At 36.0% G+C, this 26,771-nt stretch overlaps 1 protein-coding gene across 1 annotated transcript in view; it reads right to left on the minus strand.

Moving 5' to 3' along the window:
* The window catches only part of TTC6 (tetratricopeptide repeat domain 6), a 160,962-nt gene that overhangs the window by 87,785 nt on the left and 46,406 nt on the right, over positions 1-26,771 (minus strand). Inside the window, exons 3-6 of the mRNA XM_074365615.1 lie at positions 22,101-22,193; positions 17,504-17,713; positions 11,772-11,905; positions 7,351-7,545 (exon numbers count right to left, since the gene is read on the minus strand). Coding sequence (XP_074221716.1) covers positions 7,351-7,545; positions 11,772-11,905; positions 17,504-17,713; positions 22,101-22,193 — 632 coding nt within the window. The remainder of the gene's footprint in view (positions 1-7,350; positions 7,546-11,771; positions 11,906-17,503; positions 17,714-22,100; positions 22,194-26,771) is intronic.

The following is a 26,771-nucleotide window of genomic DNA, read 5'->3' on the forward strand; positions in this document are numbered from 1 at the left end:
GGTCTAGCTTAAGATAATGGCACATTCTAGTCGGGGATGGGCGGTGGGGACAACCAGTGACAGGGAATACAGATACAGGCAGTATTCAGTGAAAGCTTTTAATAATTAAGTAATTAATATCAGGGAAGTCTCCCTCAGCAAGGCCCCAGGGCTGGCCCAGGACTCAGAAACAGGATTTCAGTTCCTAAGAGGGAACAAGCAATACAAGATAGAACACTCGCCCCTAAAAAAGCAGAAACCTTGCTTCCAAAAGTAGGTCACAATAGACCAAATATGAAACATCTAAGGTCAGTAAAATATGATTCTTCCTAGTTTGTATCAGATTAAATCTGAAAATAAGAGGAGAAGGAGTACTCAGAGTGAAACATAAAGAGAGAAAAATAAAAGGGATTTTCACAAGTTCACAAAGCAGCAGGACATAATGAAAACTACATTAGAATCAGAGAGACCTGGGTCTGAATTCTAGCTTAGTCATTTAATCTCTGAACTGCATTTTCTTCATTTGGGAAATAGAATAATTTTTATCTACATCACAGAGTTGCTGTTAATACTAAATTATGAAATAAATGCACCAAAATACATTTTCTATTAGATAATTTTCTGTTTTTCTATTCAAATATTGCTACCCTATTGGGGGGATGGGGGGCTCAGATAAAATCTTTCTAATGGAAGCATATCTTATATAGTTGATTTGTAAGCTATGTGTAGTACAGATAAGTCAAATTAATTACTCTTGTGCCCGTTCTTCAGTTTTAAAATAAAATTTCTCAAAGTAATACAAGCTGTCAAAACAACTTTAATGTTATTTTTGTAAAATGTATGCATATGCAATACGTGTGCATGCACAGAAAAAAAGCCTTGAATAATCTTTGCCATATAGAAAATCCATTAGGAAAAGGTTAGTTTCTAGTACAACAGTTTCAACAATCACAGAGAAAAACAGTTTCAACAATCACACAGAAAAAATCTCTACAAAAAATTTTGTAGAGACAAAATTTTCAGATCCTGTCCCCTCCCACCTCCTATACATTTCATGGTTCTGAATGCTTGAATAGTAATATAAACCTGCATCTCTGATTCTCCTACTTAAGATCTAAAAGTAGTATTCCAAAGCCTCCAAGAATAGTCAAGAATTGTCAGGTAAACCTAACTGATATTGACTTTGGGCAGACAGAAATGACCTATCTTCATTCAAAGATGAGGGTTCAATGAAGAGAGTCTGCAAAATATAAGAAAGAAACAGAGGACTCTCCCCTTGAGAGTGTACTATCCATCTCATAATAAACCCTCACTTTAACAAGAAAGAAAGAAAGAAAAGAAAAGAAAAGAAAAGAAAAGATCAAAAAATTATATGAAAAACATTCTGTCCAAAAAGATTTATTATAGAAATCAAAAAATATTTTTGAAAAGGTCTGCTTTGTGCTGTCAAGGAAATTTTTTTGATGCTTTCAGGAAACAGGTGGAAGACGAAAGACATGGATTTTTCTTAGGAGTCTGATAAAATTTTAAAAATTAGAAAAATGCCTTAGTGATATTCAAATGGTAATTAGAACAATTTTTTTTATATTTACACTTCAGAAAATGAAATCATTGATACACAACAGAGGTTTGAGAGATGAATGAAGGCAAAGGGGTGATAAATATAGATGATAGATAGTGAAGATTCAACATAAGGCTAATTAATATTCCTGAAGAAATATACCTAATAAACAGATGGAAACACTACTCAAAATAAAACAGAAAAAGCCCTAAACTGAAGAGCTGTATTTGCTATCAAAAAGGCTTTCCATGCACCAGGAAAATGTAATCAGAAAACAATCCACTCCCAAACATATGCTAGTGAAATTACTTAATTTAAAGCAAAATTTAAATCCTGTAAGCATCTATGAGTGAAGGTGAAACATCACATGCAAATAAAATAAAAACAGGAGGGCTTCAGATTTCTGTCTCACAACATTAGGTATCAGATAATGATACCAAAAAAACACATAGACAAATGTTGACAAATACAATAGATTATAGGAAATAGCAAAGAAGCAAAAAAGGGAGAGAGACTACAAAATTAGATGACAAGAATAATACCAAGTACATGTGATATAATAATAAACATGGGGTGATCCAACCTACTATAAGAAGAGTAATTTCTGATTGGTTAAAAAATATTCAATACTATGTAATCTACAGGGGACACAACTAAGAAAAATAAAAATAAAAGAAAGGGCAAATATATACAACATAAACAGAGAAAAAATAAGACAAATAAGAGTTTCACTTTTTAGTGATTTGGTGTACAATCTATAAGGAAAGCAGAGGGATCACAGTTAACAGTTTCCTGAATTTTCTTCCATGCAAAACATTTCTTTGTATTCAATCACATATCTATTATATACTTAGTTCTAACTCCTTTCAATGCACACAGCTCTTACCTTATTCTTTATTGCAATTGCAGTAAATATATCCCATCACTGGGTGCGCTATAAAAAAAGCTTCCACTGAGGGACACTTGTTTCCAGTTTTTAGTTATTATAATGACAATGAAGGTCTTTATTCATTTATCTTAGTAAACGACAGTTATCAGCATACAGGTCATCTATAAAGCTATGATCCTGGATAAGATTACCCCGAAAGTACAGGTAGAGGAGAAAATGGGTCCCAGGATAAGCTTTGGGTGCTCCACTGTTTAGAAGTCAAGAGATGAGGAGACATCAGCAAGGGAGACTAGAAGACAAAGCAAAGGAGACAAGAATAGAACCAAGAAAGTATGCAGCCCCGAAGGCCAAGGGATAAAAGTGATTTAAGGACAAGCAAGTGACCCACTGTGCTAAATGCTGAGAAGTCATGATGAGGACAGTGGTGTCTTAAAGCAAATCTGATCATGTCATTCTTCCTCAAAAAATCCTATCAATGGCTTCCCAATACACTGTGAATAAAAATCTCTCCCCCAAGTCCTCAACCACACACTCTTACATACACATAGAGGACATCAATAAACCTGAGATGACCTGACCCTTGTGTCCTCTCCAGCATCAGCTGCATCTCTGCTCCTTCTAGTCTCTAATCCTGGACACCTTTTCAGTTCTCAGATGGGCTCCAACGGTCCACAGCAGAGAGAGACAAACTTTAATGTGCGTACAGATCGTCTGTATCTCTAACGAGCTCCCAGGTGATGGTGATGCTGCTACACTTCTGAGTAGTAGGAACTAAAAAAACTCTTTCCTCTCTTCCCAGCTATCTTCTATTCATCCCTCAGACTTCAATTTAAGTATCATTTCCTCAAACTTCCTCAGATATATGTTTCCATACACACTGCACGTCTGCATACTAATTGTCTCGCTCACAATAATGAATTCGTCACCTTCCTTCTCTGCTAGTCTTCAAATTCTGAGGGCAGGGATTAGGTTTCTCCTGTTTGTAGATGCTTTCCTAGTGCCTAACTCTATGTCTGCCACACAGTAGGTACACAAAAAATATTTGCTGGTCAATTTAAGTGATTATTCAGATCTGTATCTCCTGACAGAGAGAGATAATTACAATATAGTAAGTTTTAAAAATCAGGTTACAAAACATTATTTACATAGCATTATCTAAGTTTTGTTCCATATGATTTACCTGCATACAGAAAAGTCCGGAATCATGTATTTAAGAACAGTATTAATTCTCAATGGCAAGATTTTCAGTAATTGTTTTCTTTTTTGCATTTCCTTGCATATTTGTACATATCTGCTAAAATACTGTATTATTATTATTATTTTGTAGCAAAATAATAAATTAAATTAAACACTGAATTCTCACATTTAACCTTTGTTTTTCTAATTGTTGCTGTTGTAGTCACTTCTGTGTTAATGTACAGAACAGTCGGTCCACATTTTTCTAAAATGTGACTAGGAATTTCCCTTGTCGTCTGAAGCTAAGTTGAAGGCTAAATCTGGGATCTACAATCCAAGCAGTGCTCACCACCAGGAAGCTGGCTGCAGGGGGTGCCTGACTGGAGCCAGTCAGCCAGTGCTTGTTAGGACAGCATTTTTGCCACCAACTCTCTCTTTATGGACAGTGGATCAACAAAATGCACAAGCAATTTTACACAGAAAAATCAGTGACACAGAATGTAAGTCCATAAACAGACACAATAACACACTGGAATTTAAGGTATGAAAAGCTGGCATTTCAAATTCATGAGAAAAAGAGGATTTATTGAATAAACAAAGTTGTGCAACTGCCCAGTCATTTGGGAAAGAAATGATAATGCTTCTTCTTCTTATCAAAGTAACCAAAGATATGTGAAAGACTCAATTTTTTAAGAGAAAGCCATAAAATTACTCAAAAAAAATGAAAGAATATATTTAAATTTAAATATAGGAAAGCCCTTTCTAAGAATAACACCAAAACTAGAATACATAAAGGAAACTATTGGTAGTTTTTACTACTTCTGTATTAGCATAAAACACCATAAACGAAACTGAAAAGCAAACAATAAAGTAAAAAAAAAAGTCTACATTATATATGACAGATAAAAAAGAACACCTACAAATCAGTAAGAAAAAGATGAATGTAACTCAACAGAATATGAATTGGTAATTCTCAAAAGGAGGAAAATAACCAAGAGACACCTAAAAATATGCTCCACCTCACTAGAAATGAATAAAAACATAAGTTTAAAAGGTTGAAAGGAAATGAACAATGTCATAAATTGTTGGTAGGCATACAAGTTGGTATAATTTTTCTAGAGAGAAGTCTAGCAATATACATCAAAAATTTTAAAGCAAAAAGTTAAGTAAGTAATGGCACACCTAGGAACTTTCTTACACTGCAGCTTTGTTAAGTTAGTGAATATTATGAAAATAATTTAAACGTTCACACATAATTTTGAGGGAAAAATATCAGTCTATAGAATGCCATATATGGTTTAAACACATGTATGCATACACAAGAGATGTTCAGAAGGCTATTCACCAAACTGCTAACATGGATCTGTATTTAAACAGTTTTAATAATTTCCCTAATTTTAAAACCCAAAATCTAAAATTTCATGTTAAGAATTCTAATTCTTAGATATCTATAAACTCCTTACAATACAGAAATTTTAAAAGTAAAAATATGATCAATATGGAATATTTTTTAGTTCTTACCAAAATTACTATTTAGCAAAATAAACATAAGTTTGAACAGTACATTGCTAATTTAAATAAACGTATGTACCCATGCTATTCAATTGAAATATCCTTGGTATTTCCCACAAATAACAATTACTATATGCAAAATTAAGAAAGCATTAAAACTATATAACTACAAGTATTATGCTTTGTAGTTAACTGTTCATTGCACAGAAAAACCAAAAAGCCACCAAGTAAAAGGGTATTCATTTTGTGTTCACTATTACCTTTCTTGAGAAAGCTTATTAGCGCAGAAAAAATTATACATTTCTCTGAACTTGTAGGCTCAGCAGACAGATATATTTTGAAAAGGTTAAGCTATGTTTAGCAAGGTAATCCTCAAGAGATGGATGCCAGAGAATTAAATATTCAGTACTTAAATTAACTTCTTATTTGGTACTTAGGAACAAATTGCCAAGAATTATCATCATCAAATAGAACATTTATTGACTCTCTTGGAAAAAGAAAGTGAGATCTACTTGAAGAAAAAAAATTTAGAATTGGAAAGAAACCAGTATTTTTAACACTTCGCATGAATAATAGAAGCTGTAAGTCCTCAAAAGGATGCTTGGCTGGCACAGTGCTAATGGAAATGATTCAAAACAGTTTCTTGACTACCAGATTATGTTTACATCTTTATTTTCTCCACTCTCAGCTTTAGGCTTAAAGACATCCCAAAGAAGTCATACAGATCTGCTATTTCCTATCAGAGATACTAGAGCAATTTTGAAACTTCCGAAATTCTTCACATACAATTTTATTCATAAAATTATGAATAACACATTAATCCTTTAAAAAATCTTTCTGCGTAAATAGAAAGTGAACATGAAAATGACCTTCTTTTAGGGACTGAAAATGAAAAGCATTGTGATTACTAAACACAGGGAAACCAGATGACTATAAACCTTAGAAGAATGCAATAAAATGTTAAAATTTTTACTGAAAGTAAAGTTTGAGGAAATGGGAACAGAACATAGCATGAAAAGTGGGGATAAGTTATTAATTTGTTGATAGTGTAGTTAAAAGTGACCTTTCAAAATACTATTCTCATATATTTAGAAAAGTTAAAATATAACACTAAAAACACATCTACTTAAAGTTAACTTAATATTTAGTATTTTATTAATGTTAAAATACGTTGTAGATGATTTTTCAGGATTCCTACCGGCTGTCCTGAAAGGCAAGCGAGTTTAGAGTATGCTTTCTCCATGTGCAGGTGGTATCGCCCCTATGGGAGTGAAAATTGGTGGCTGGCAGGGAGTGAGGGGAGTGACAAGAGCTCTATCTTTTTATGTGTAAGGCACAAATATACATACAGTACCAGAAACAGATACACAATATATCTAGGGTATTACAATTTAATGGGGATGGAAACTGGGGAGGGGGAGTCTAAAAAAGCCTTCTTAAGGGGTGATAATGAAAAAACATTTGAGAAAATCTATGCTAAACAAATCTGGATTCTAATCACTATCTAAAGGTAAGAACTTGGGCAAGTAACCTGATATTATAAAGTCTAAGTTTCCTCATGAATAAAATGGAAATTATGGCTTCTCTTACAGCTAACAATTTTAACAGGGAAGACGTGAAGAGCACAGCACAGTGCAATGAACATAGTTTCTGTTAAGTAAATGTTAGCCCCCTTCATTTTTCTCCTCTCACTTGAGGATGTTATAAATTATATACTCTCTGCAAAAGAATACTCAGGTTCCAAAGCAGAGCGAGACAAGGCAACATGGAAAAAAACACCACAGGAAATGACTTTTGTACATGATCCCCGGATCAAGTATGCCCAATGATGGTGAAATCTGAAAACTGGTTTCAGCTCCCAAATCTGTGCTGTTCTTGGCTATACAAGCTTGGCAAAGTTGCTTGATTTTTATGAGCTTCGGTTTCCATACCTGTACTCCACAGGGCTGTTAAGAAGAACAGATGAGATCATGTATGTCACATTCTTTGGGAACGATAAACCACTAAACTAAAGTTACCTTACAATAGGGCATGGTTCATGTCAATAATGGCAGGAAATGAAGACACTGACACTGAAGACTGTGTACGTCCTGGGAAGGGAGGGGGAGGACAAAAACTGCTCCTCCCTAGTGCCCAAGAACAGAAGCAAGTCTTCACAATCCAAGCCTCACAGGCAGACATTTGTTGACAGTTTAAATTTAGTTTAAAACAAAATTACTAGTGGAACCCTTACCTAACTCTTTGCTCTTCATCTGTATAGTGACCACCAAAGAAAGAGGTCCCAAATACTCTAATTACGGTATTGTGGCCTTTCTTGTCAGCTGTATGATACACGCGAGAAGCCACCTGCAAGTCAATGGGGAGCTCCTGGGCAGGGACCGTGGCACACAGATCATGAAGGGTTGGACTGGAGTAGTCTTGTGGAATTCTGCAGCAGAGATAAGAAAGTGGGCTTCTTTTAATAATTCTGTACTCTCGCTCTTTAGACATAAAATACATTTAAAATTGACAGTTTAGTTCAGGCCCTAAAAAGGATGCCTAGTGTAGGAGATCACATTTAAAACTATAACAGTAGTTTATAGCAAATTTAATATTACAATCTCAGGTGATTGATCAGATCTTCAGTCATATATCCAACTGCCTGCTAAAGATTTCAACCTGTATGTCTTACAGATACCTCAGAATCAACAGGTCCAAAAGTAAACTCATTATCCTCCCACCCCACCCAAATCTCTTCTCTCTCGAATTTTCTAATTCAGTCAGTGACAACATAACTAGCCATCATACAGTCCTCCTTTGCTACTCAGCTCAAATGCTAATGTCAGGACACTATCCATTAACTAGCATCAATGGAAACCTGACTCTCTCTAAGTTAACATGGCATTTTCCTTCCCACCAGGCTAGAACTTGCCTCCCTCCTGCCTTTCCAAAGTGGAGAAGAGGGCATAAGATCTGCTTTCTTACTCCCCAGGGTCACATGCCATCCAATCCAATCCACAAATGCTTTTTGAGAATATACTATGTACCAGATTTTGTGCTAGGCAATCTACACACATCGTCTCTAACTTTCACAATGACACTATATGGGAGGTAGTAGTATCCTTATTTTGGAGCAGGCTTATTTTGGATAGGTCGCAAAATTAGTGAGTGTCTATTAGGATCTAAACACAGTACTGCTAAGTATATGTCAGATTTGTTTCCAATAATGCCTATTAATGACCCCTGAGTAGTGCCCCATCTCCACCTCCTTACTAAAGTTATACTTTTACATTAACCAAATGACGACCTTCTCTTCCAACGAAATCAAAGGAATTCTAGATTGTGCAAATGAAATGAACATGAGCTTTTTAGTTCGTTGTCTCTATGACCTCTAAGCCACAACTGGCAATACTGATGACCCTTCTTGAAATTGCTCTTCCTCCATAAGCTTTTTTTAAGCCTGCACTATCCCAGCTTTCCATCCAGCTTTCAAATTCATCATAATTTGACTTAGTCATTGGTTTTTCTTTTGCCATCTTCTGAACTTGGGTATGGCTTCCAAGATCAAACTACTCTTTCTACATTGGAATCGTCATCTTCGGTGTTCCAGCAACTTCCTCCGTGCTGAGAGCTCCCAAATCCTACTTCTGGTATCCCTATCTCATCTACATGCCTCATTATCAAAGTACAAAACACTAGAGCCATCTCTGTCTCCTCTGCCCTTCATCAGCTTATCTGATGAACAACTGAGTTTCTCCCTTGCACAGAGTTGCTCCTTCTCCCTCCTCACTTCCACCACGCTCCAGTCCACGTCCTTATCACTTCAGCCTGCATCAGTGAAGGTCTGCCAGCTGGACTGAGCACTGCACCCTCTGTCTCTTCCCCCTTCCGTCTCTTCCCCCTTCCATACCTTCTGCAAAAACCTATCACATAGATCTTTAAATATTCTTCTACCCTGCACAATGGCTCTTTGTTGCTTGCGGCTTTCATTCGACTTTCTCTCCCTAAGTTTCAAGCCTCCTAACATCGGGCCCCACTTCTAGCATAGTGGTTAAGACTGTAGACTCTGCAGTCAAACTATCTCTGTTCAAATCCTGTTTAAAATTCTCACTTGGCCATAAGCAAGTCAATTAATTTCTTTAAAATCAGCTAAGTTGGGAACAATTTTAGTGCATCCTGGGTAAAGCTGCTTTGAGAAAGAAAGGAGTGCATTTAAAACAGTATCTCTCACGTGGCAGGTGTGAGCTTTTATTTTCAGTCTACTGGACAATTCACAGGGCCAGCAAGACCTCTCAGTTCTTTCAGTTATGGATATCCTTTAGTCTGTGCCCAAGCATTCTGCAAACAATACCTCAAGGACAAGCCTCTCTACAAACTCTTCTTTTCTTTCCTACAAATATCTCTTTTCACACAGTACCCTATTCTTGTCCACTCATTCCCACCCTTCGTCTAATGGGTTAGGTGTGTCCATCCACTGACTGCTCCACATGCTGGTCAGCAGCACAGTATCAGTGTAGACTTTGGGGTTGGCTGGGCCTGGATCAGGATCCTCGTTCTGACACTTGCAAACGGTATCACTGGCCTCTCTGAAGGTCTTCTATAAAATGAGGATAGAAATTCTTAACTCCTGCCTTGTAAAAATTGGTAACAACAACAGTTGCTGATCTCTGAAGCTCTTAAGAAATGGCTGCTTAGTTTTATTGCTGTTGTTATTTACTTGCACTACACAGGACCTAACCCACTGCTAGGCACCATGTGTACATTATTCTATCAATAATAATCAGAGTGGTTTATGTCATTTCCAAAACAGCACAGGGCCCAACAAAAACAGGACATGAAATCTGCACACGTTTGAGTGGGGGAGGAAAAGAGAGGTAAATCTAAAGCATTTGGAAATGCCTGAGACAGAGACATAGCTCGGGCAGTGAAAATGGGTCTCCAGGAGGCCAAGGATCCCAGGCACTCAGGGCTCCTAAGAAAGGACCGGAAAAAAAGAGGAGAGAAAAAGGTGAGTTCTGATGTCAAGCTCGCCTACATTTTCACTCTGTCTGGGACAGGTCCTGGCTAGTGGCATGTTCTTGAGATTACACTACATATTTTTTTTCCTTAAAAAAGCATCAGAACCCATCTGAATTCCTGTGTCCCTGTGACACTCTATAGTAGACATCTGCTCTCCCTTGGCTATTGAGCTTTAGCTTTTTAGCTATTTAGTTATTTATAACACTACGTTTTCAAGAGATGGCTGAATTCCCAAGAAAACAATTTAATGCGGAGGCTAGTCACTGGAAAGAAAAGTGAGGGGAAAAAAACTGAGTAGGGAAGAAGGAGCAGTGAATGAAAGATTTTCTAAAACTCTCCTTTGTTATATAAACTTTTTAAATACCAGATTTTTATTCCTCTGCATCTCATTCTTATTTCTTTGCAATGGAGATTTCTAATTTTCAGTTTTAATGAATTAACACAGTACTATATATATCAAAAAGATCTACAAATATTTTTGGCATGCTCAAGAAAGGCTGTGTGTTTTTATAGCACACTCTCCTTAAACAGGACTATTTGTCATTCTTTGAAACACTAAGACATAAAAAAGAAAAGACTCTGACTCTGTGTGTGGCCACACTACTTTGCCTAATGCACTAAATGCAAGGTTTTTCAGAAAAAAAAAATCAAGACGTTTCTGCTTCATTGATAATCTGACAGTAACTATTTATTGAAGGTAAAATACTTGTTGTCTGCTGTCACTATTTGTTTTAATACATAATCTTGCTAACTAAATGAGCTTAAAGCAATGCAGATAAGCAACGGCATGTACAGGGTCACTTAAATGCCAATTTGACTCTTTCATAAACTTTGGAATTCTTTTCCCATGAGTGTACTCTCAGCTACTAAATTGTGAGTAATATCCATTTACAAAGTTTAGGCTGGCCATAAAAAGCTTGTCTTCCACGTCCTGCACACCTTTCAGTGGCTGAAGCAACAACAAAAGCTAATAATTAAAGCTTCTCTAAGCCCCCATAAAAAGTTAAATGAAGAAGAGTCTAGAATAAACCAACCCATAAAAACCTAGAGGAGAAATGAAGAGAAAATCAGTTTCAACAAGGTAAATGGCAAAAGATAAACCATAAATCTAAATTGCATTTACACACTATTATTCGAAATTGTGGTTGCACCCTTATGTTAAGAAACCCTACTGAAAATACATGGTGTAGGGGGAGGCAGGAATGAAATAGGAAATGATAGCAGAGGAAAATAAGGCCACCTAAATTCCCAAATCGATTGGACTGTGGACGTTTTGTGTTCAGCTGTCTTCTATTTTATCACAACAAAATTAACCAATATAATGAACAGTTCATCCAAATTAGGAATTATAGTGACCGACAATATCAAATCTGACATGCTAACATTTAATTTTCTTTTGTCTCACAATGAGCCATTTTTACTCTAGCTATTGTTATGACATTAAAATAAGTCCACTGGCTAAAAAAAAAAAGTGTGGAGTACAACATACATATCCTAACTGCTATCTGCCACCAACTCCTCCTGTGAGGTTTAACTTGGATCTCCTATATGAATTTCTAAAACACTCAGTTTTCCTTTAAAAACACACTTTCAGGTATCAATGCTACTGAATAACTTCTCTTCAGACAGTAAAATTTATAAAGTTAAGAACGTTACTTTTTTTTAGGCAGTTTTTGATCATACAGGGGTTTTGAAACGTTTCTTTGCCTCTCTTGTGGAATTCTTAATTTACTTTTTCGCTTTTGCTTAACTTCTTTTCCTTTAATTTGCAACAATTCTGATGATTTCACCTTAAAAAAAAAAATAAGGTGTGCTGTTGAGGAAAGTTGTAACTGAGAGTCAGATCTTTCTCTCATGGTCTATGTTCTATTTAAACTCCTAATTTCTATGTATATTTTATAACAAAATACAAATCCCAAAGGTGGAGTTGGTATTTTCCTCCAAATTCATTACTAAATTTTTACATATACATTTACATAGCAAAAAATATTAGTACCATATTTATTTATAATATTCTATATATTGCCTTAAAACTATTAAAGAAGAAATGTAAGATTTTTTTTCCCTCCGTAAATCTCTTCTTCTTGATTGGTGCTTTTAACAGAACTTACCTTTAGTCAGTTAAAAGTCTGGTGGTTGCAAGCACAAGCCAAAATGAACTTTCATGCTTAATATAACTGTTTTGAGCAATGCTTACCTATTTATATTTCTTACTGTTATACTGTTTTCTGTTTTCCTCTTGGGAAAAATCAAATGCATTTCTGTTTCTAAATAATAGCCTTTTAATCATTATAGATATTAGGAGTAGTGCTTTCCTAGATTATTTAGGAAATGTACAGAATTCATGGCAATAGTTCATCTAAAGATACTTCTCTCCGTGGGTTGCTCTGTACTTTTTTTTGAGACTAGATTTAAGAAAGAAAGAAGAGAGGTTTTCCTAGGGGAAAGCAGAGGGATATGACAGTAAGTAGAGGGAGACCAGATAAAGGGAGGTTCTTATAAACTAGGTAGAGGTTTTGGGCTCCATGTAGCAGTAAGGAGAGGGCTATTGCAGTGTCCTGGGTAAGGAAGTGGTGATGAATAAGGAAAGTTCAGAGTACAGGGCATTCCATCTCACCATCCAGTTTACGTATGAATTTCCTCTATAGTATCTCCACCACAGGCCATCCATCCTGACTTGAACACAATCAGAAACAGAGGACTTAGATACATGCAAAGGTAACCAGTCTCTCTTTGAAACCCTTCCAGGTGTTAGAATTTATGTTTATTACTGAGCCTAACAACTTTCATCTATTAGTCTCAATTCAAACCTCAGGACTGTACAGGCACAATCTGGCTCTCCTACATCTGACAGACAAATATTTGAATACAGTTGAGTCCCCTGGGCCTGCTTTTCCCCCAGATAAGCACCCCGAGTCCCTCCAACTCTGCCTTACTGACATGGTTTTGAAATACTCTGCTTTGTCATCCTAAGTGCTCTCTTCCAAACAGTCTCCAATTTGTTAGTGTCTCCCCTGGCGTTGGACACCCAGATCTGAACACAGTATCTGAGGTGTGATGTGATCAGACCCACCAGGAGAAAGATGATTCTCTTTTATGGGAATCCTCAATCAATACAAACTATGACTGCACGTGTCTTCTCGTAACAAAGCTGAATTATAACTTAAAACCCTGAAATCCTTTTCACATTTGCTCTAAGTCATGCCATCCCATATCTATATACTTTGTGGAGCCAAGGACAGAATCATACATACATTTATCCCATGTAAATTTCATCTGAGGTCTGACCAACTAAATCTTACCAGTCACATTTTGGACATTATCTGAAAATCCAATCAATCTTCCATATTCTCATCCAAATTATTATAAAATACGCTGAACTGGACACAGCCTTCTAACAGTCCACTAAGGACTCATGACTAATTGTCCATCCTTTGCATAACTGGTTACAAATCTACCTGGCAGTTCACCTGATTGCAGTCTTTCTACAAAACTTTCTACAAAAATCAGGAGGCTTTCATACACATTGTAACTGACTATACTTTAATTAAAAAAGAAGAAGAAAAGAAAAGAAAGAAAGAAGGAGGCTTTTATAAATGGACTGCTGAAATCCAAAGGATAATAACAATTACTAATGTTTATTGAGTTTTCTGATAAGCCAGGCTCTTCCTCGTGATACTCTCGTGTTGAACCCCAGGTCTGACACTTTCCTTACGTTCAGTCTGATAATTGGAGGAAAAAGTAATAATAATAAGGTGGGTCTTCCATGGCTTGCCCTTAGGGAATCCATGCTGGCTCCAGGTGATTACTCCTTTTTATAAAGGTTCAAACACAATTCTTTTAATGATTTATTTAATCATTCCAGAGTTTGTCCAGGATCAGTGCACACATTAGAGAAACCATAACTTTTACTTTAAAAAAAATAAAATAAAACTCAGATTTGTAGTTGCCAGTCTCCAGGCTCCTAGCACCTCACCACTGCAGCTGCTCCTCAGAGCTGCCGCTAACAGGGGCACAGAGGCTTAAGCCTGCCTGCCCGAGCCAACAGGATCAGATATCTAAGTTAACTCTTAAAATCTTTTACCAGTCTTGGGCTGCGAGTTTCTTTTATCAATTCTTTTTCTCTTCTTTCTACACTAAGGATCTTTCTCCTTGTCAGACTTAAGAGAAGCAAAGTACAATTTTATCAGCTCCCCTTTCTCTTTGTCACAGTTCTGTTTGTTTAAAACCTCAACCTTTTTCCAAAAATAAATTAAGGCTGTTCTGTCATCTGTTGTCATCACACTATTCATCCGTAATGACAGGGTTATCCTTCCTTTTTTCTCTCTTTGCTCCAAAACTAACACCAAAAAAATACTTTCTTATTCTTAGCATTACTCACAGGCCTCAACCCATTCTGGATCTTAGCCTTCCTGATAGAACTGTTACAGCCACATGCCACTTTTATGTTTATCTGTGGATATGTATTTCTTGTTTCATCTTCGGTATATTTTTAAAACTCTGAATGCAATAGATCACTTAAAATTGTTTTGTGAAAATTTGGGGGCATTTCAGGTATTCCACATCTCTGAAACTCCCTTCTACTTAGAATCTCAGGACGTGGGATTAGCTACATTCTTCAGACTTTTGACCTTTTCCCCTCCCAAAATGCTCAACAGGCTTCTCACGGGTTTTTCTGTTGGTCATTTCTTCACAGTCATTATTATCTAATTTCTCTTTTTGTCGGTCATGACTTAGACCAGAGTCCTAATAACCCTTATTATACTAATGAGCTTCTAAGGGTAGCAATGGTCAATAAAGTAAGGACTGGGCAAATTCTCTACTTTTGTTGCTGAGTGAGACCTTCTGGCATATATCTGGGCAGTGGGAGCCCTGCACTGTCACCCCTCTGTGCCACTTCTGTGAGCAATGTCAGAAGAGGCTTCCTCACCCCCCGCCCAAGTCTGGCCTGGCTGGCTGCAGTACACTGTTCCTCATTCCTGTGCCAGAGAGGCCAGAGACTAACTTTATGGGCTCAAATGTCCAACCAGGGTGAAGTTCACAGATGATAACTGACCTTGAGATGTTATCACAAATTTAAAAAAAAAAGATGCAAGGTGAAGATTTGGAGGGATGAGTCAGAAAACCTCAAGCACTACTTTCTATGGCACTTCTGATGTGTCCCACGATATTCACAACAATAAACCACAAAGTCTTATCAGACATTCTCTTCTCCTTCTTTTGAAACACTGCTGGTTTCAGTTGAGAACCCTTTTAATCCATTCCTTAAGGCTCTCTCACCAGCTCAATCCTCCCAGTTAAGTGAGGGACACTCCATCCACAGTCACTTCTGCCACTGTGAGTCTGTGCCCTTTTACTTATCCAGATACCTGTTAATCATTGTCATGAAAGGGCAGCGTTGCAAGGTGGAAAGAGCGAAGGCTCCAGAATTAGACCACCTCAGTTCAAGTCCTGCCTCTGTAACCCTAGGTTTGTACGAGGCAAGTTATTTATCTTCTCTATGACTCAATTTTTTCAACTATAAAGTGAGGATAATAATAAGATTATTAGGAAAAAGTAAAATAACATATGTAAGACACTTAGAAAAGTGGCTGGAACATGGTAAACACTCAATAAATTCTAGTTACCTTAGGAAATGATTGTGTTTTTACCAAAAATAAGTAATTGTGCATATTTCTTTTTTTAGTATCACCTTTATTATAGTATGATTCCTGCACAGTAAACTACACAGATTTCAGATGTACAATTTGATGAATTTTGATAGATGTATATCTATGTATTTGCACCTCTTGGGGAGTGATGGAAATGTTAGCTATCTTGATCGTGGTGGTGGTTTCATTGGTGTATACATCTATCAAAATGCATATTTCTTGATAATACTTAATAGCACCCACAGTAAACCAAAAGAATGACCATTACAGGACTTTGTCACTGTCCAGAAAATTTACTTAATTCTTTGACACATTTAGTAGCTAACCCTGCCCATCATGCCCACATTTTATTTCCAAAGTCCCAATGTTCATCTGGGGGACTAGATAAAAACGCTACCTGTACTCACCAGCCTGACACTTTTTCACAGCAAGGCCATAGTTTTTAAAGATGCCTCCTAAGTTCTCCACACCTAGAAGGTGTCAGCCTAACACACAGGATTCACCTGGACTAGTAAGTGATGAGCAGGGGCACTAAGCCTCGGCAGGCTTCCCTTCACACCCCAAGGGTGTGTTTTAGAAAGACAGCATGAGCTCTGATGGAGTCAGTCACAGTCAGAGCACCAGCCCCTCCCCCCGACAGCAGTGGTGGCTTTTCTCTGGTCAGCTATTGTGCACCTTCCTTACCACCTATTATTTCAGGAAGACCAGTATGCTAGTGTCATACAGGATGAACCTAAGGAAGTAGGGCTTGAGAAGTGAATAAAAACCAGGAGGCAGCTGTACTAATCCAGACATAAGGTCACCAGAACGCAGACTAAGATGGGGGCAACCAGAAAAGAGGAGGAAAAAAATTATAAGCAATAATGTTTAGGAGGAATCTAGGCCTTGGAGACTGACTGCTTTGTGAAAGGCTAGAAAACAATAAGGTCACAGATAAATCTAAGGTTTCAGAGTTGGGAGTTTGGGGCCAAAGTTGAAGAACTGGTAATAGCCAGTTGACTTGGGCAAAGCATAGTAGTAGGATTATGGTCACTGGTGGGGAAAGGGGGACCCAGAAGGAGAGGGACAGGCTAGAAAGGCTGTTTCTCCAAGAAGGAGTATCCATCTACATCAGCCAGAAAGGACCACTGGTGACAATCAAGATAATAAGCTGTGGTTCAGGAAAATGTGGCTTTTTAAAAAAATCCTAATCATATGCCTATTTTTAAATAAACTCATTTTTTAAGTCAAAAAGTGACTCAAAGAAAAGTACTAAGTAAATAATGGTAAGGCAATAGACAAATATGATAAAATTATGAAAATTATGTGTAAATAAAATGGAACAAAATTATAAATAAAATAAAATAAAATGCTCACAGTAGGAAAAGACTCAGGGAGTAGGATAAACCTAAATGGGGCAGAGTTAGGAAAGCTACAAAGCTCACCCAGTCCTGGCCCCTGGGCTACAGTTCCTGACTCCCTCAGGATGGTGACAGGAAGATTCCTAGTCAATTTCTGAAAGCCTTGAGGTTCCTTCACTCCTTAATAGTCTTTCTTCTCTCCTCGGAGTTGCAATTAGGTTTGAGACTAAAAGCCCTCAAAAAACAGAAGTCCCCTTTTCCCAAATGAGCCACGTTCACATCTAAGGCCCCTTTTTCAGGGTGAACCCTCCCCTGTGCCTTGGCCCTTGCCTGGGCCACATCTTTACACCTACACACCCTCAACTCTCATAACTTTACAGCTTAAGTAACGTTTTACCTTTAAAGATATTCTCTTGGTTGCTTTTGAATCACCTATGGGCTGTTCTCCTTCCAAAGATTTACTTGATTCATCTGCAGGCTGAACTTCCAAAGTTTCCTGAGGCTTAAATAATATGCTTTCTGCATCTGAGATTCCCCATTCTGATATATCCTCTTGTTCAATCTGGAGAACACTTGATACAGCTTCAGGAAGGTCCTCAAGTGCAGTCTGTTGGAAAATGTAAATGTACAAATATGCTCTTTTTATTGGTCCTTCCAAAGTTTTAAGGCATGCAATATTTTCCCTCTGACAACAAAATGATTATAAAAATGCATGATTAAAATTAAGCAGAGATAGTAAGTTTCCTCTGAAGATTTAGAAAAAGAAACTCAAATTGACTTAAGAAAAATGTGAAATTTGGCAAATTATTTTTCCTTAGCCCTTGTCTCAGAAAATATAGCTACTCCACACTTTTTATGCAACAACTTTAAGGAAATAACAAGACTCCAATCTTACCCTGACTCCACCTCACACTTACACAGAATCAAAGCCCACAGAAATATCCAACCTCTGTTCAACTTGAGGTTCTCTGGTCCTAAGACATGGAATTTCTGCCAGCCAAATGCTCTTTCAGAAGTTTGACTTCAGTCCCTCAGAGAAGAGCTGACCCAGAGGCCCCAAGAAGACCATCCAGACACCCCAGCTCTATGCCAAGCCCTAATGAGAAATTCTCACAAAATATCATTTCTACACCTGTTTTGTGTTCCTTAAAAATATCTCACTGACTTAACCTGTATCTCACCAAGCCCTAAGGAAAGTATCTTTATAAACATATTGTGGGTATTACCCAATTTTAAACTAAGATTATTTGGGATTATAAGCACTGCTTCAAATTAACAGATAATGAAACCAGTCTTACTTATATAGAATCTGAATTTTATAGAATAACCTGAAAACACAATTGTATCGCTTTGCTCTTTTGTACACTCATTTGCTAATAAGTAAAATAAAGAATAAAGATGGCATATAGTACCAAATATTATAGCCTCATCTTCCTCATTGTTAAAAAAAAAAAAAGGTGTTAGTAAAGCCCTTCCATAAAAATGGCAGAAGAGATACACAAGAGTAACGTGTGCCATGGGCCCTATGCTGTCTACCTATGACAAACCCATTGATTTTATGTTCCAGAGCTTTTGGAACTGTTAGTCACCCCCTTCTTTTGACTCTCTATGCTCCTGGCTTCCTCAACACACTCTCCTAGGGTCTGGCTGGGAGACTGAACAGATGAAGGTACCACCTTCCAAAATTGAAAATGGAGGAAGAAAAGCTAGAGAGAGGATTGGTAATCCTCCAGCTGCAACTGACCCTCTCAGTATTCTGCCCAGCTTCACCTTGTCCACAGTGCCATTACTGATCTTACCACGACTCTGTGCCCTGCTCTATTTTAGCATATATCACACAATATATCATATTACAGTGTCTAAGTAATCATCATAATCATAATCGTCAACATATACGAGCATTAACTCATTCAATTTTAATCTTCTCCACAACTCCGTGAAGTAGGAATTGTTTGTAACCCCATTTTATGGATGAAGAAACTAAGGCTTAGTAACCTACCCAGGTCATACTGAGACTAAATAGCAGAACAGTATTTGAACCTTAACAACCTGATTCCAAATTGTACTTACTCTCTTACCCTCTTTCTCCTCTACCCAATAGACTAGTGGTTCTCAAAGTGTGGTCCACAGACTCCTGAGATCACTGAGACCCTTTCAGGGGATCTGCAGCATTAGAACTATTTTCAAAATAATATTAAGTTTATTTTCCTTTTTCACTCTGTTGACATTTGCATTTATAATGGAAAAGCACTGGGGGGTGGGATAAAACAGTGAGACAATACTTTTCAAGTAATTAACACATGAGATACTAAATAACGCAGGAGTTAAAGATCCATTCAAAGAGCAAAATAGATCAATTAATTTTAATACAATGATATACAATAAGTTTATTTATCTGGTTTCAGATTCTCTATTTCAATTAATCTTAAAGAAACTACCACTTGTGGAGTTTTAGTGTATTAACAAAGAAAATCATTGATACCTATGTCAAAAGGTTATTAAAATATGACTTTTTTCTAATCTTCATCAGACTAGACTTAATATACTTCAACCAAAAGAACATATACAACAAACTGAATGTAAAAGCAGACATGAGAATCCAGCTCTCTGTTAAACCGGGTATTAAAGAGATTTGCAAAAAACGTGAAACAGTCCTACCCTTCTCACTGAACTGTTTTCTTTTGACATTATTTTTCCTAAAAAGTATGTTTTATGTTAATGTGTAATTCGCTTGCTATCATTTTAAATGAATAAATACATATTTTCTATTTTTCTCAGTTTCAATTTCTAGTATGGTAAATATTGGTTGATAGAATCCATATAAACAAAAACTCTTTTGGGTCCTTAAAATATTTTTTAAGAGTTTAAAGGCATTCTGAGACCAAAAATTTTGAGTACTTCAAAACCTTAAAGTTTGAGAATTCGTTAATAAAGAAGTTGTGTCTCACCTATGTTTTATACCTCAAGCACTTAAGAGCATTATAGACTCTCTTCAATTATTTGTGAATCAGTGAACGAATAAATGAAAGAAAATCATATATATTTTTCTCTACTATGTAATTAGTCCCTATTTAGAATATTTATTAAACAGTGTTGTACTTTATCTCATTATATACTGATCTACACCATACAATGAGCTCCTCAAGAGCAGGAACTGTCTTTTCTATCTTTATATCAACCATGTCTAAAGCAATGCCTGCCACGTCATAGGAAAAGAACGAACGAATAAATTCCTTGATTTTCTTTTTGATAAGTATGTGAGGAAATCATTCTCTATGATGATTCAAAAACAATTATACTTAAAATGTTAGGTACTTAAAAAAGGAAAGATACTGCATTAAGGATGCTCTTTCTTAAAAGCAAATATATTGCATCAAAGAATTAAGAGCCCTCTGGCCTGTGGCACTGAGATGTTCACAACTGAAGCTGCCACGTTTTGAAGGTAGGGTGCCTGGCGCCACTTAGAAAGAGCAGGACCTCTCTGGATAGGAGCGTGCTGCCCAGACAAATCTCAGCCCAGGAGGCTTCTACAAGTCCAAAGGATAGATAGGATGGACGGACAGAGTTCTGCTCTCCTGTGCAGAGCAGGCACCCCCAAAATGTGTCTGGAATGAAAGATAAGGCAGAGGAGCTTTTTCACCATGGCCAGGTATCAACTTAAAGGTACTCTACCTCTAAAGAAGTGGTAAGCTTCCTCTTAAAAAGCCGGTGGCCAGGAGCGGTCCAGTGATTGTGTGTAAATGTCAAAGCTGAGAGTATGGTTCTCACAGAATTACAAAGCAATTGATAGTTTTGTTTAAATCTTTATTTTAAACAATCCAGATGATGTATAAGGTAGGTCTCTGATAACCGACCTTTGTCATAGTTTCCTTAAAAATGGAATAGTCTCCTCTTATATTTTACATGAATATTCAATGAATGGTATTAAGTCAAGTTTATTCTATTAATGAAGATAACTATTTTTCTGAACTTAAATGATCTTATATTTTCAGTTTACTATACCGATTAGAAGCTTATGGGTCAGAGGGTTTGATATCTACCTGTAAATAGTGTCACCTAGAAGCAGCTACTCTAGATGTCAGTTTTTAAGCCTATAGCATACGTGGTAAGGCTTCAAAATTGAGTTATCCACATATCCACATGCCACACATGCTGGGTCTGGAGACAGACAATGCAAATACAAAGGGGAAAAATACATGCTCTCAACCCAGAGCATCTCAAACTCTAGTAGTCAACCATTTGTAATAACTCTAACATTTTGGATCCATAATTTTTGTGGAAAAAAATTCAGTACATATTCTAAACATGATATATTATCCTAAAAATGAATTGTGAACTGAATTTTTATGTATGTGGAATCATATTTTTAGGAACTAAAGGAGCCTGTTATTTAATGATATCATTTTACAAATCCTTTCTAAAGGACTGATCGTCACACCATCATTTGTTTTATGTAAATACGGATTTCTATACACAGGGAGACACTCCCCATTCCCAGGGAATATGTTCCAGATTGTTTTGAATCCTGTAAGTATTTTGCCAATGATGGATGAAAAGGAAACTCTGTTTCTGAAACAAACTTCTGCCACCAAGTGTCCATATTTCTCTACAAAATACTCTCCTTGTCCGTGCTTCTCACTATTCTTCTAGCTAAATAAAGCATAAGGGGATGCTTTTTTAGAAGCTAATAGCTTTTAATTAATTCTCCAACTAACTTCTAGATCTAAATGCCTTTAGACCAAAAGAATTGTTAAAATCTTTTCCTTCTGAGAAGAGTTTGGGCCTTTAGTTCAAAAGGTCTGTGACAGGCAGCAGCCATGAGCCAAAGTAGCCCAGACTCTTGATGTGGTATTAGATTAGATGCGCTTACAGTTAAATATGTCTCTAAAGTAAGTCAGAAGAGTTTTTTTTTTAACTCTCTAGATAAATATTCAAGCAACAAGCGGCAGACTATACTTCAATATAGCAAGGAGTATTTTTATAAAAGACTTTACCGTTTGAGGCTCCTTAATACTTGTCTGTAGTCCTTGCTCTGCTTGCACTTGGGGTGTTTTGTGCCAATACATTTTTCCCATTAAAGAAATATCCTTGAAAAAGGAAAAGAAAACAATTAAAATAATGCCAGTTTCAGAAATCATTGAAGCGTATTATTCAATGCAGTGAAATGCTAGTCAATATAATGCAGTAAATGAGAAACACAGAACAAAAGATACAATAAAATATTTTGTCTATTATTCCAATTTTAAGGCTTTTTAAATTACTGATCTCTATAGAAAAGTCATTAGACTTAATAAGACAATTAGGTGATATTAAATCAGACACTGCAAATCACTGCTATTAAATGGCTGCACAAGAAAGACAAAATCAAAACTAAAATTTAATCTAACCAAGAGCAAGAAGGAATATAAATATACTTTCAATTTCACTGGGCAGAACTGCCAGTGTCATTTTTATCATTACTAACACTAATTGCTACGATATACTCTCAACTCAGCAGCAGTGATAAGAAGATAGCACAGCACAGTGTCTAACGATGAATAGGAATAGAGCCAGTTTCTGCCCAAACTGTAAAGTCACAGTCCAGACATCAACAAGCAAGTTCTTTTGCTTCCCTTTACCTCAGTTTTATCATCCTTAAAATGGACATTCATGACTTTTCAATGCCCCTTTCTCCTCTAGCCTTTTAGTAATGTCAATAGCAAAATATGAACATTCTCTGTACCTTAAAATGCAGCTCTTCTACCTTTTCGTTGCTTCATTAAAAAGATTAAACTGAGGCGATTGGCCTCTACTTCTGCCCTCTTGTCATAAATAACTATAAAACTAGACAAAATAAAAGATTAACTCTTTTAGGGTTGGATGACAGGCAGGACAAGACTATACCAACTGAGAGAATGGAAACAAAAAGGCTAAGGGCTAAATCACCCAAGATTTCTGTTTTATGCAGTTTCCAGACCACAACACAATGAGAGAGAAATCACCTAGAGCCCAGGTTTCTCACTGCGTTGAAGGGACAGAAATTAGAATAAGGAGAAGACAAAGAGGGTAGAATTTGTAGGCACAGTATAGAGAGAAGGGAGCTGCAGCGAGAAAGAGCTCCAGAAATCTGCATAGAATCCTTGAGTCTTTGGCTGAATACCAATCTGTTCATGTAAGGGTGAAACCGATGAGACCAAAGAAAAACTGCCAGGGATGAAAGCAATGACCAAAGAGCTGAAGCCACAATTTCCAGAGCTCACACAATGCTAGGAATCATGAGGTCCCCAACAGACATTCTGAATACATGGTACACTCATTACAAACCAGAGACGGATCATACGTCAGTAGGGCTAAATCAGCCCTAAAGTGAAGGCTTCTCTGGACTTTGACAATACTTTAAAATAGTACCTGAAAAGATCAAGCTGATCTGCAGGTAGCTTAACTGCCTAATAACAAACTCCAACCCTTTTTAAAGGAAGGCAACAAAATCCACTACTCTACAATGTAAAACTCACAATGTTCATCACCCAATCAAAAGTTACTAGTCATATGAAGAAGCATGAGTATGTAACACATAACTGAAAGAAAAATCAATAGAAAAAGATCTAGAAATGACAAAGACATTCAAATTAAGAGACAAGGATCCTGAAACTTCTAATATTAATATTATAAATGCTCAAAGACATAAACATAATGAGAAGCAAATGCAGAATCAAATGAAATGTCTAGATAAAATATCCACTATCTGAAACAAAAATTTCACTAAGTGGCATAAATATCAGAGAAAACACTGCATAAGAAAAGGCCAGTTACCTTGAATACACAGCAGTAGAAACCATACAAAATGAATCACAGAGAGGAAATGAAAACTGAAACAAAATTAGCAAATATTCACACTAACATATATTTAATTAGAGTCACAGAAAGAAGGGTGTGAAGACAGCAGAAAATATTTGTAAAAAAATTGCCAAATTTTTTCTAAATTTGATGATGGCTATAACTCCTCGGTACAAAAGGCTCCATGAACTCCATACAGAAAGACACAAAGAACACTGTGCCAAGTATTTTATAATCAAAAAATTTCTAAAACAGTAATAAAGAAAAAAATTATAAGCATCCAGAGAAATGTTAAGCACAAAGACACAAAGAATCACTGGCAACTAATTACTGCAAATTAATATTGCAGGCTTCTTGTCAGAACAATGCAAAGCAGAAGACAAGGAAGTAACACATTTAGAGCACCTGTGCTAAAAGAAAACAACTGTCCACACAGAATTCCATATCCAGCAAAAATACCTTTTAAAACTGAAGGTGAAATACTTTTGTAAACAAAAGATGAAAAATTTATTGCTATCAAACCTGCATCACAAGTAATGTTAAAGGAAATTCTTCAGGCAGAAGGAGTAAAACTTGAATGTATATAATGAAAATAAGTGATAGAATGATAAAAAGTGAGTAACTAAAAAAAGACATTTTCTCTTTTTGAACATTGTTTAAATATAATAGACTGTTTAAATAAAAAATAACATATTTTGAGATTTATAACACATAGATGTGAGGTATGCATTAATGAGATCACAATAGTAGGATAAGGGAAAAAGAAGTACACTGCTGTAGGTTTCTTACAGTATATGTGAAATGGGATACTATTTACTGGGATAAGTTAAATATGCATATTGTAAATTCCATAGCACCCACTAAAATAATAAAACGAAAAGGTAAATAAGCTAACAGTATGAAATAGCATGAAATGCTAAAAAAATAAAAATAATGCAGGTAAAGAGAAAAAAAGGGGCAAAGAACAAATGTGACAAATAAAAACAAAGTAGCAAAATGTAAATACAAACCCAGCAATATCAATAATTGCATGTAAATGATTCTAAATGTTCCAGTTAAAAGACAAAGATTGTCACACTGCAGAAAAAACAAGATCCTACTATATGATTGCTATGGGAAACCTACTTTAAGTATAAAGACACAAATAGGTTAAAAGTAAAAGGAGGATCATTGCATAATAAAAAAACAGAAGTCAAGTCTCTCAGAAGACGTAATAGTATGTACTAATGATGAAGCTTCAAATGGCATAAAAGAAAAACTAAAAGAACTGAAAACAGGAACAGAAAAATTCGCTATTACAGTTGGAAATTTCAAACAATGACTATCTGGCTCCAGAGACAACACTTTATATACATATTATATACATATAATAACTAAATAGTTAATGTGAAATGTGAAAGCCTACAAAAAATTCTTCATAACCTTTTAGGTTTATAAATATACCATTAAATATAAAAACATGACAACAATGAACACCAAATTCAAAATATTGTTCACATCTGAGGCAGGAGGGAATTACTGGAAAGAGATACAAAGGGGGCCTCTATTTTACTTGTAATTTTCTATTGATTTAAACAATCTGAAGTGAATATGGTAAAAATAAATTAATTTTGAAAAATCTGAGTGATGAATATTTGTTCTGCAATTAAAATATATCATAATAAAAATAAATAAATTTCCCAACATATTTTATGTGAGTAACACAAAAATGTCAAAGATGGATAAAAACATCTTAATAAAGAAACCTAAAGCTTACATCACTAGTAAACATAAATGCAAAAATCCCAATTAAAATATTTGCAAATAAAATTAATCAGCAAATTTAGAAACAATGCATCTTTTTTACTGAAGTATAGTCAGTTTACAATATTGTGTTAATTTCTGATAGAGTGATTCAGTTACACATATATATTCCTTTTCATATTCTTTTTTGTTATAGGTTGCTACAAGGTAATGAATATAGTTCCCTGTGCTATACAATAGAACCTTGTTGCTTATCTGTTTTATATGCAAGAATTAGTATCTGCAAATCCCAAACTCCTACTTTATCCCTCTACCCACCTTTTTCCCCCTGGTAACCATAAGTTTGTTTTGTATATCTGTGAGTCTGTGTTTTGTAAATAAGTTCATTTGTGTCTTTTTTTTTTAGATTCCACATATAAGTGATATCACATGGTATTTTTCTTTCCCTTTTTGGCTTGCTTCACTTAGTATGACGATCTCTAGGTCCATCCATGTTGCTGCAAATGGCATTATTTTATTTGGCTGAGTAGTATTCCAGTGTGTATATATATATATATATATATACCACATCTTCTTTATCTAGTCATCTGTCAATGACATTTAGGTTGCTTCCATGTCTTGGCTGTTGTAAATAGTGCTGCTATGAAGATTGGAGTGTGTGTATCTTTTCAAATTAGAGCTTCCTCTGGATATATGCCCAGGAGTGGGATTGCTAGATCATATGGTAAGCCTATTTTTAGTTTTTTGAGGAATCTCCATACTGTCTTCCATAATGGCTGCACCAAACTACATTTCCACCAACAACGTAGGAGGATTCCCTTTCTCCACACCCTCTCCAGCAGCTATTGAGAAATAATGCATCTTGATTGGATGGATAATTCATTACTAGTTTATGAGATTAACAGGTTAACATGGAAATTCACGTGATCCTCTCAATAACTGCTGAGGAAAATCATCAATAAAAATCAACATCTTATTTCTGAGTGAAAAGTAACTAGGAAAAGAAGAAAAGTTACTTAACCCTATGAGATATTTGGAGATTCCTGCACTAAACATTGTATTTCATAATAAAACATTAGACTGATCAGACCCACTGCAACAAGAAA

The sequence above is a fragment of the Camelus bactrianus genome, chromosome 6 (assembly GCF_048773025.1).
Source record: "Camelus bactrianus isolate YW-2024 breed Bactrian camel chromosome 6, ASM4877302v1, whole genome shotgun sequence".
Lineage (NCBI taxonomy): Eukaryota > Metazoa > Chordata > Mammalia > Artiodactyla > Camelidae > Camelus > Camelus bactrianus.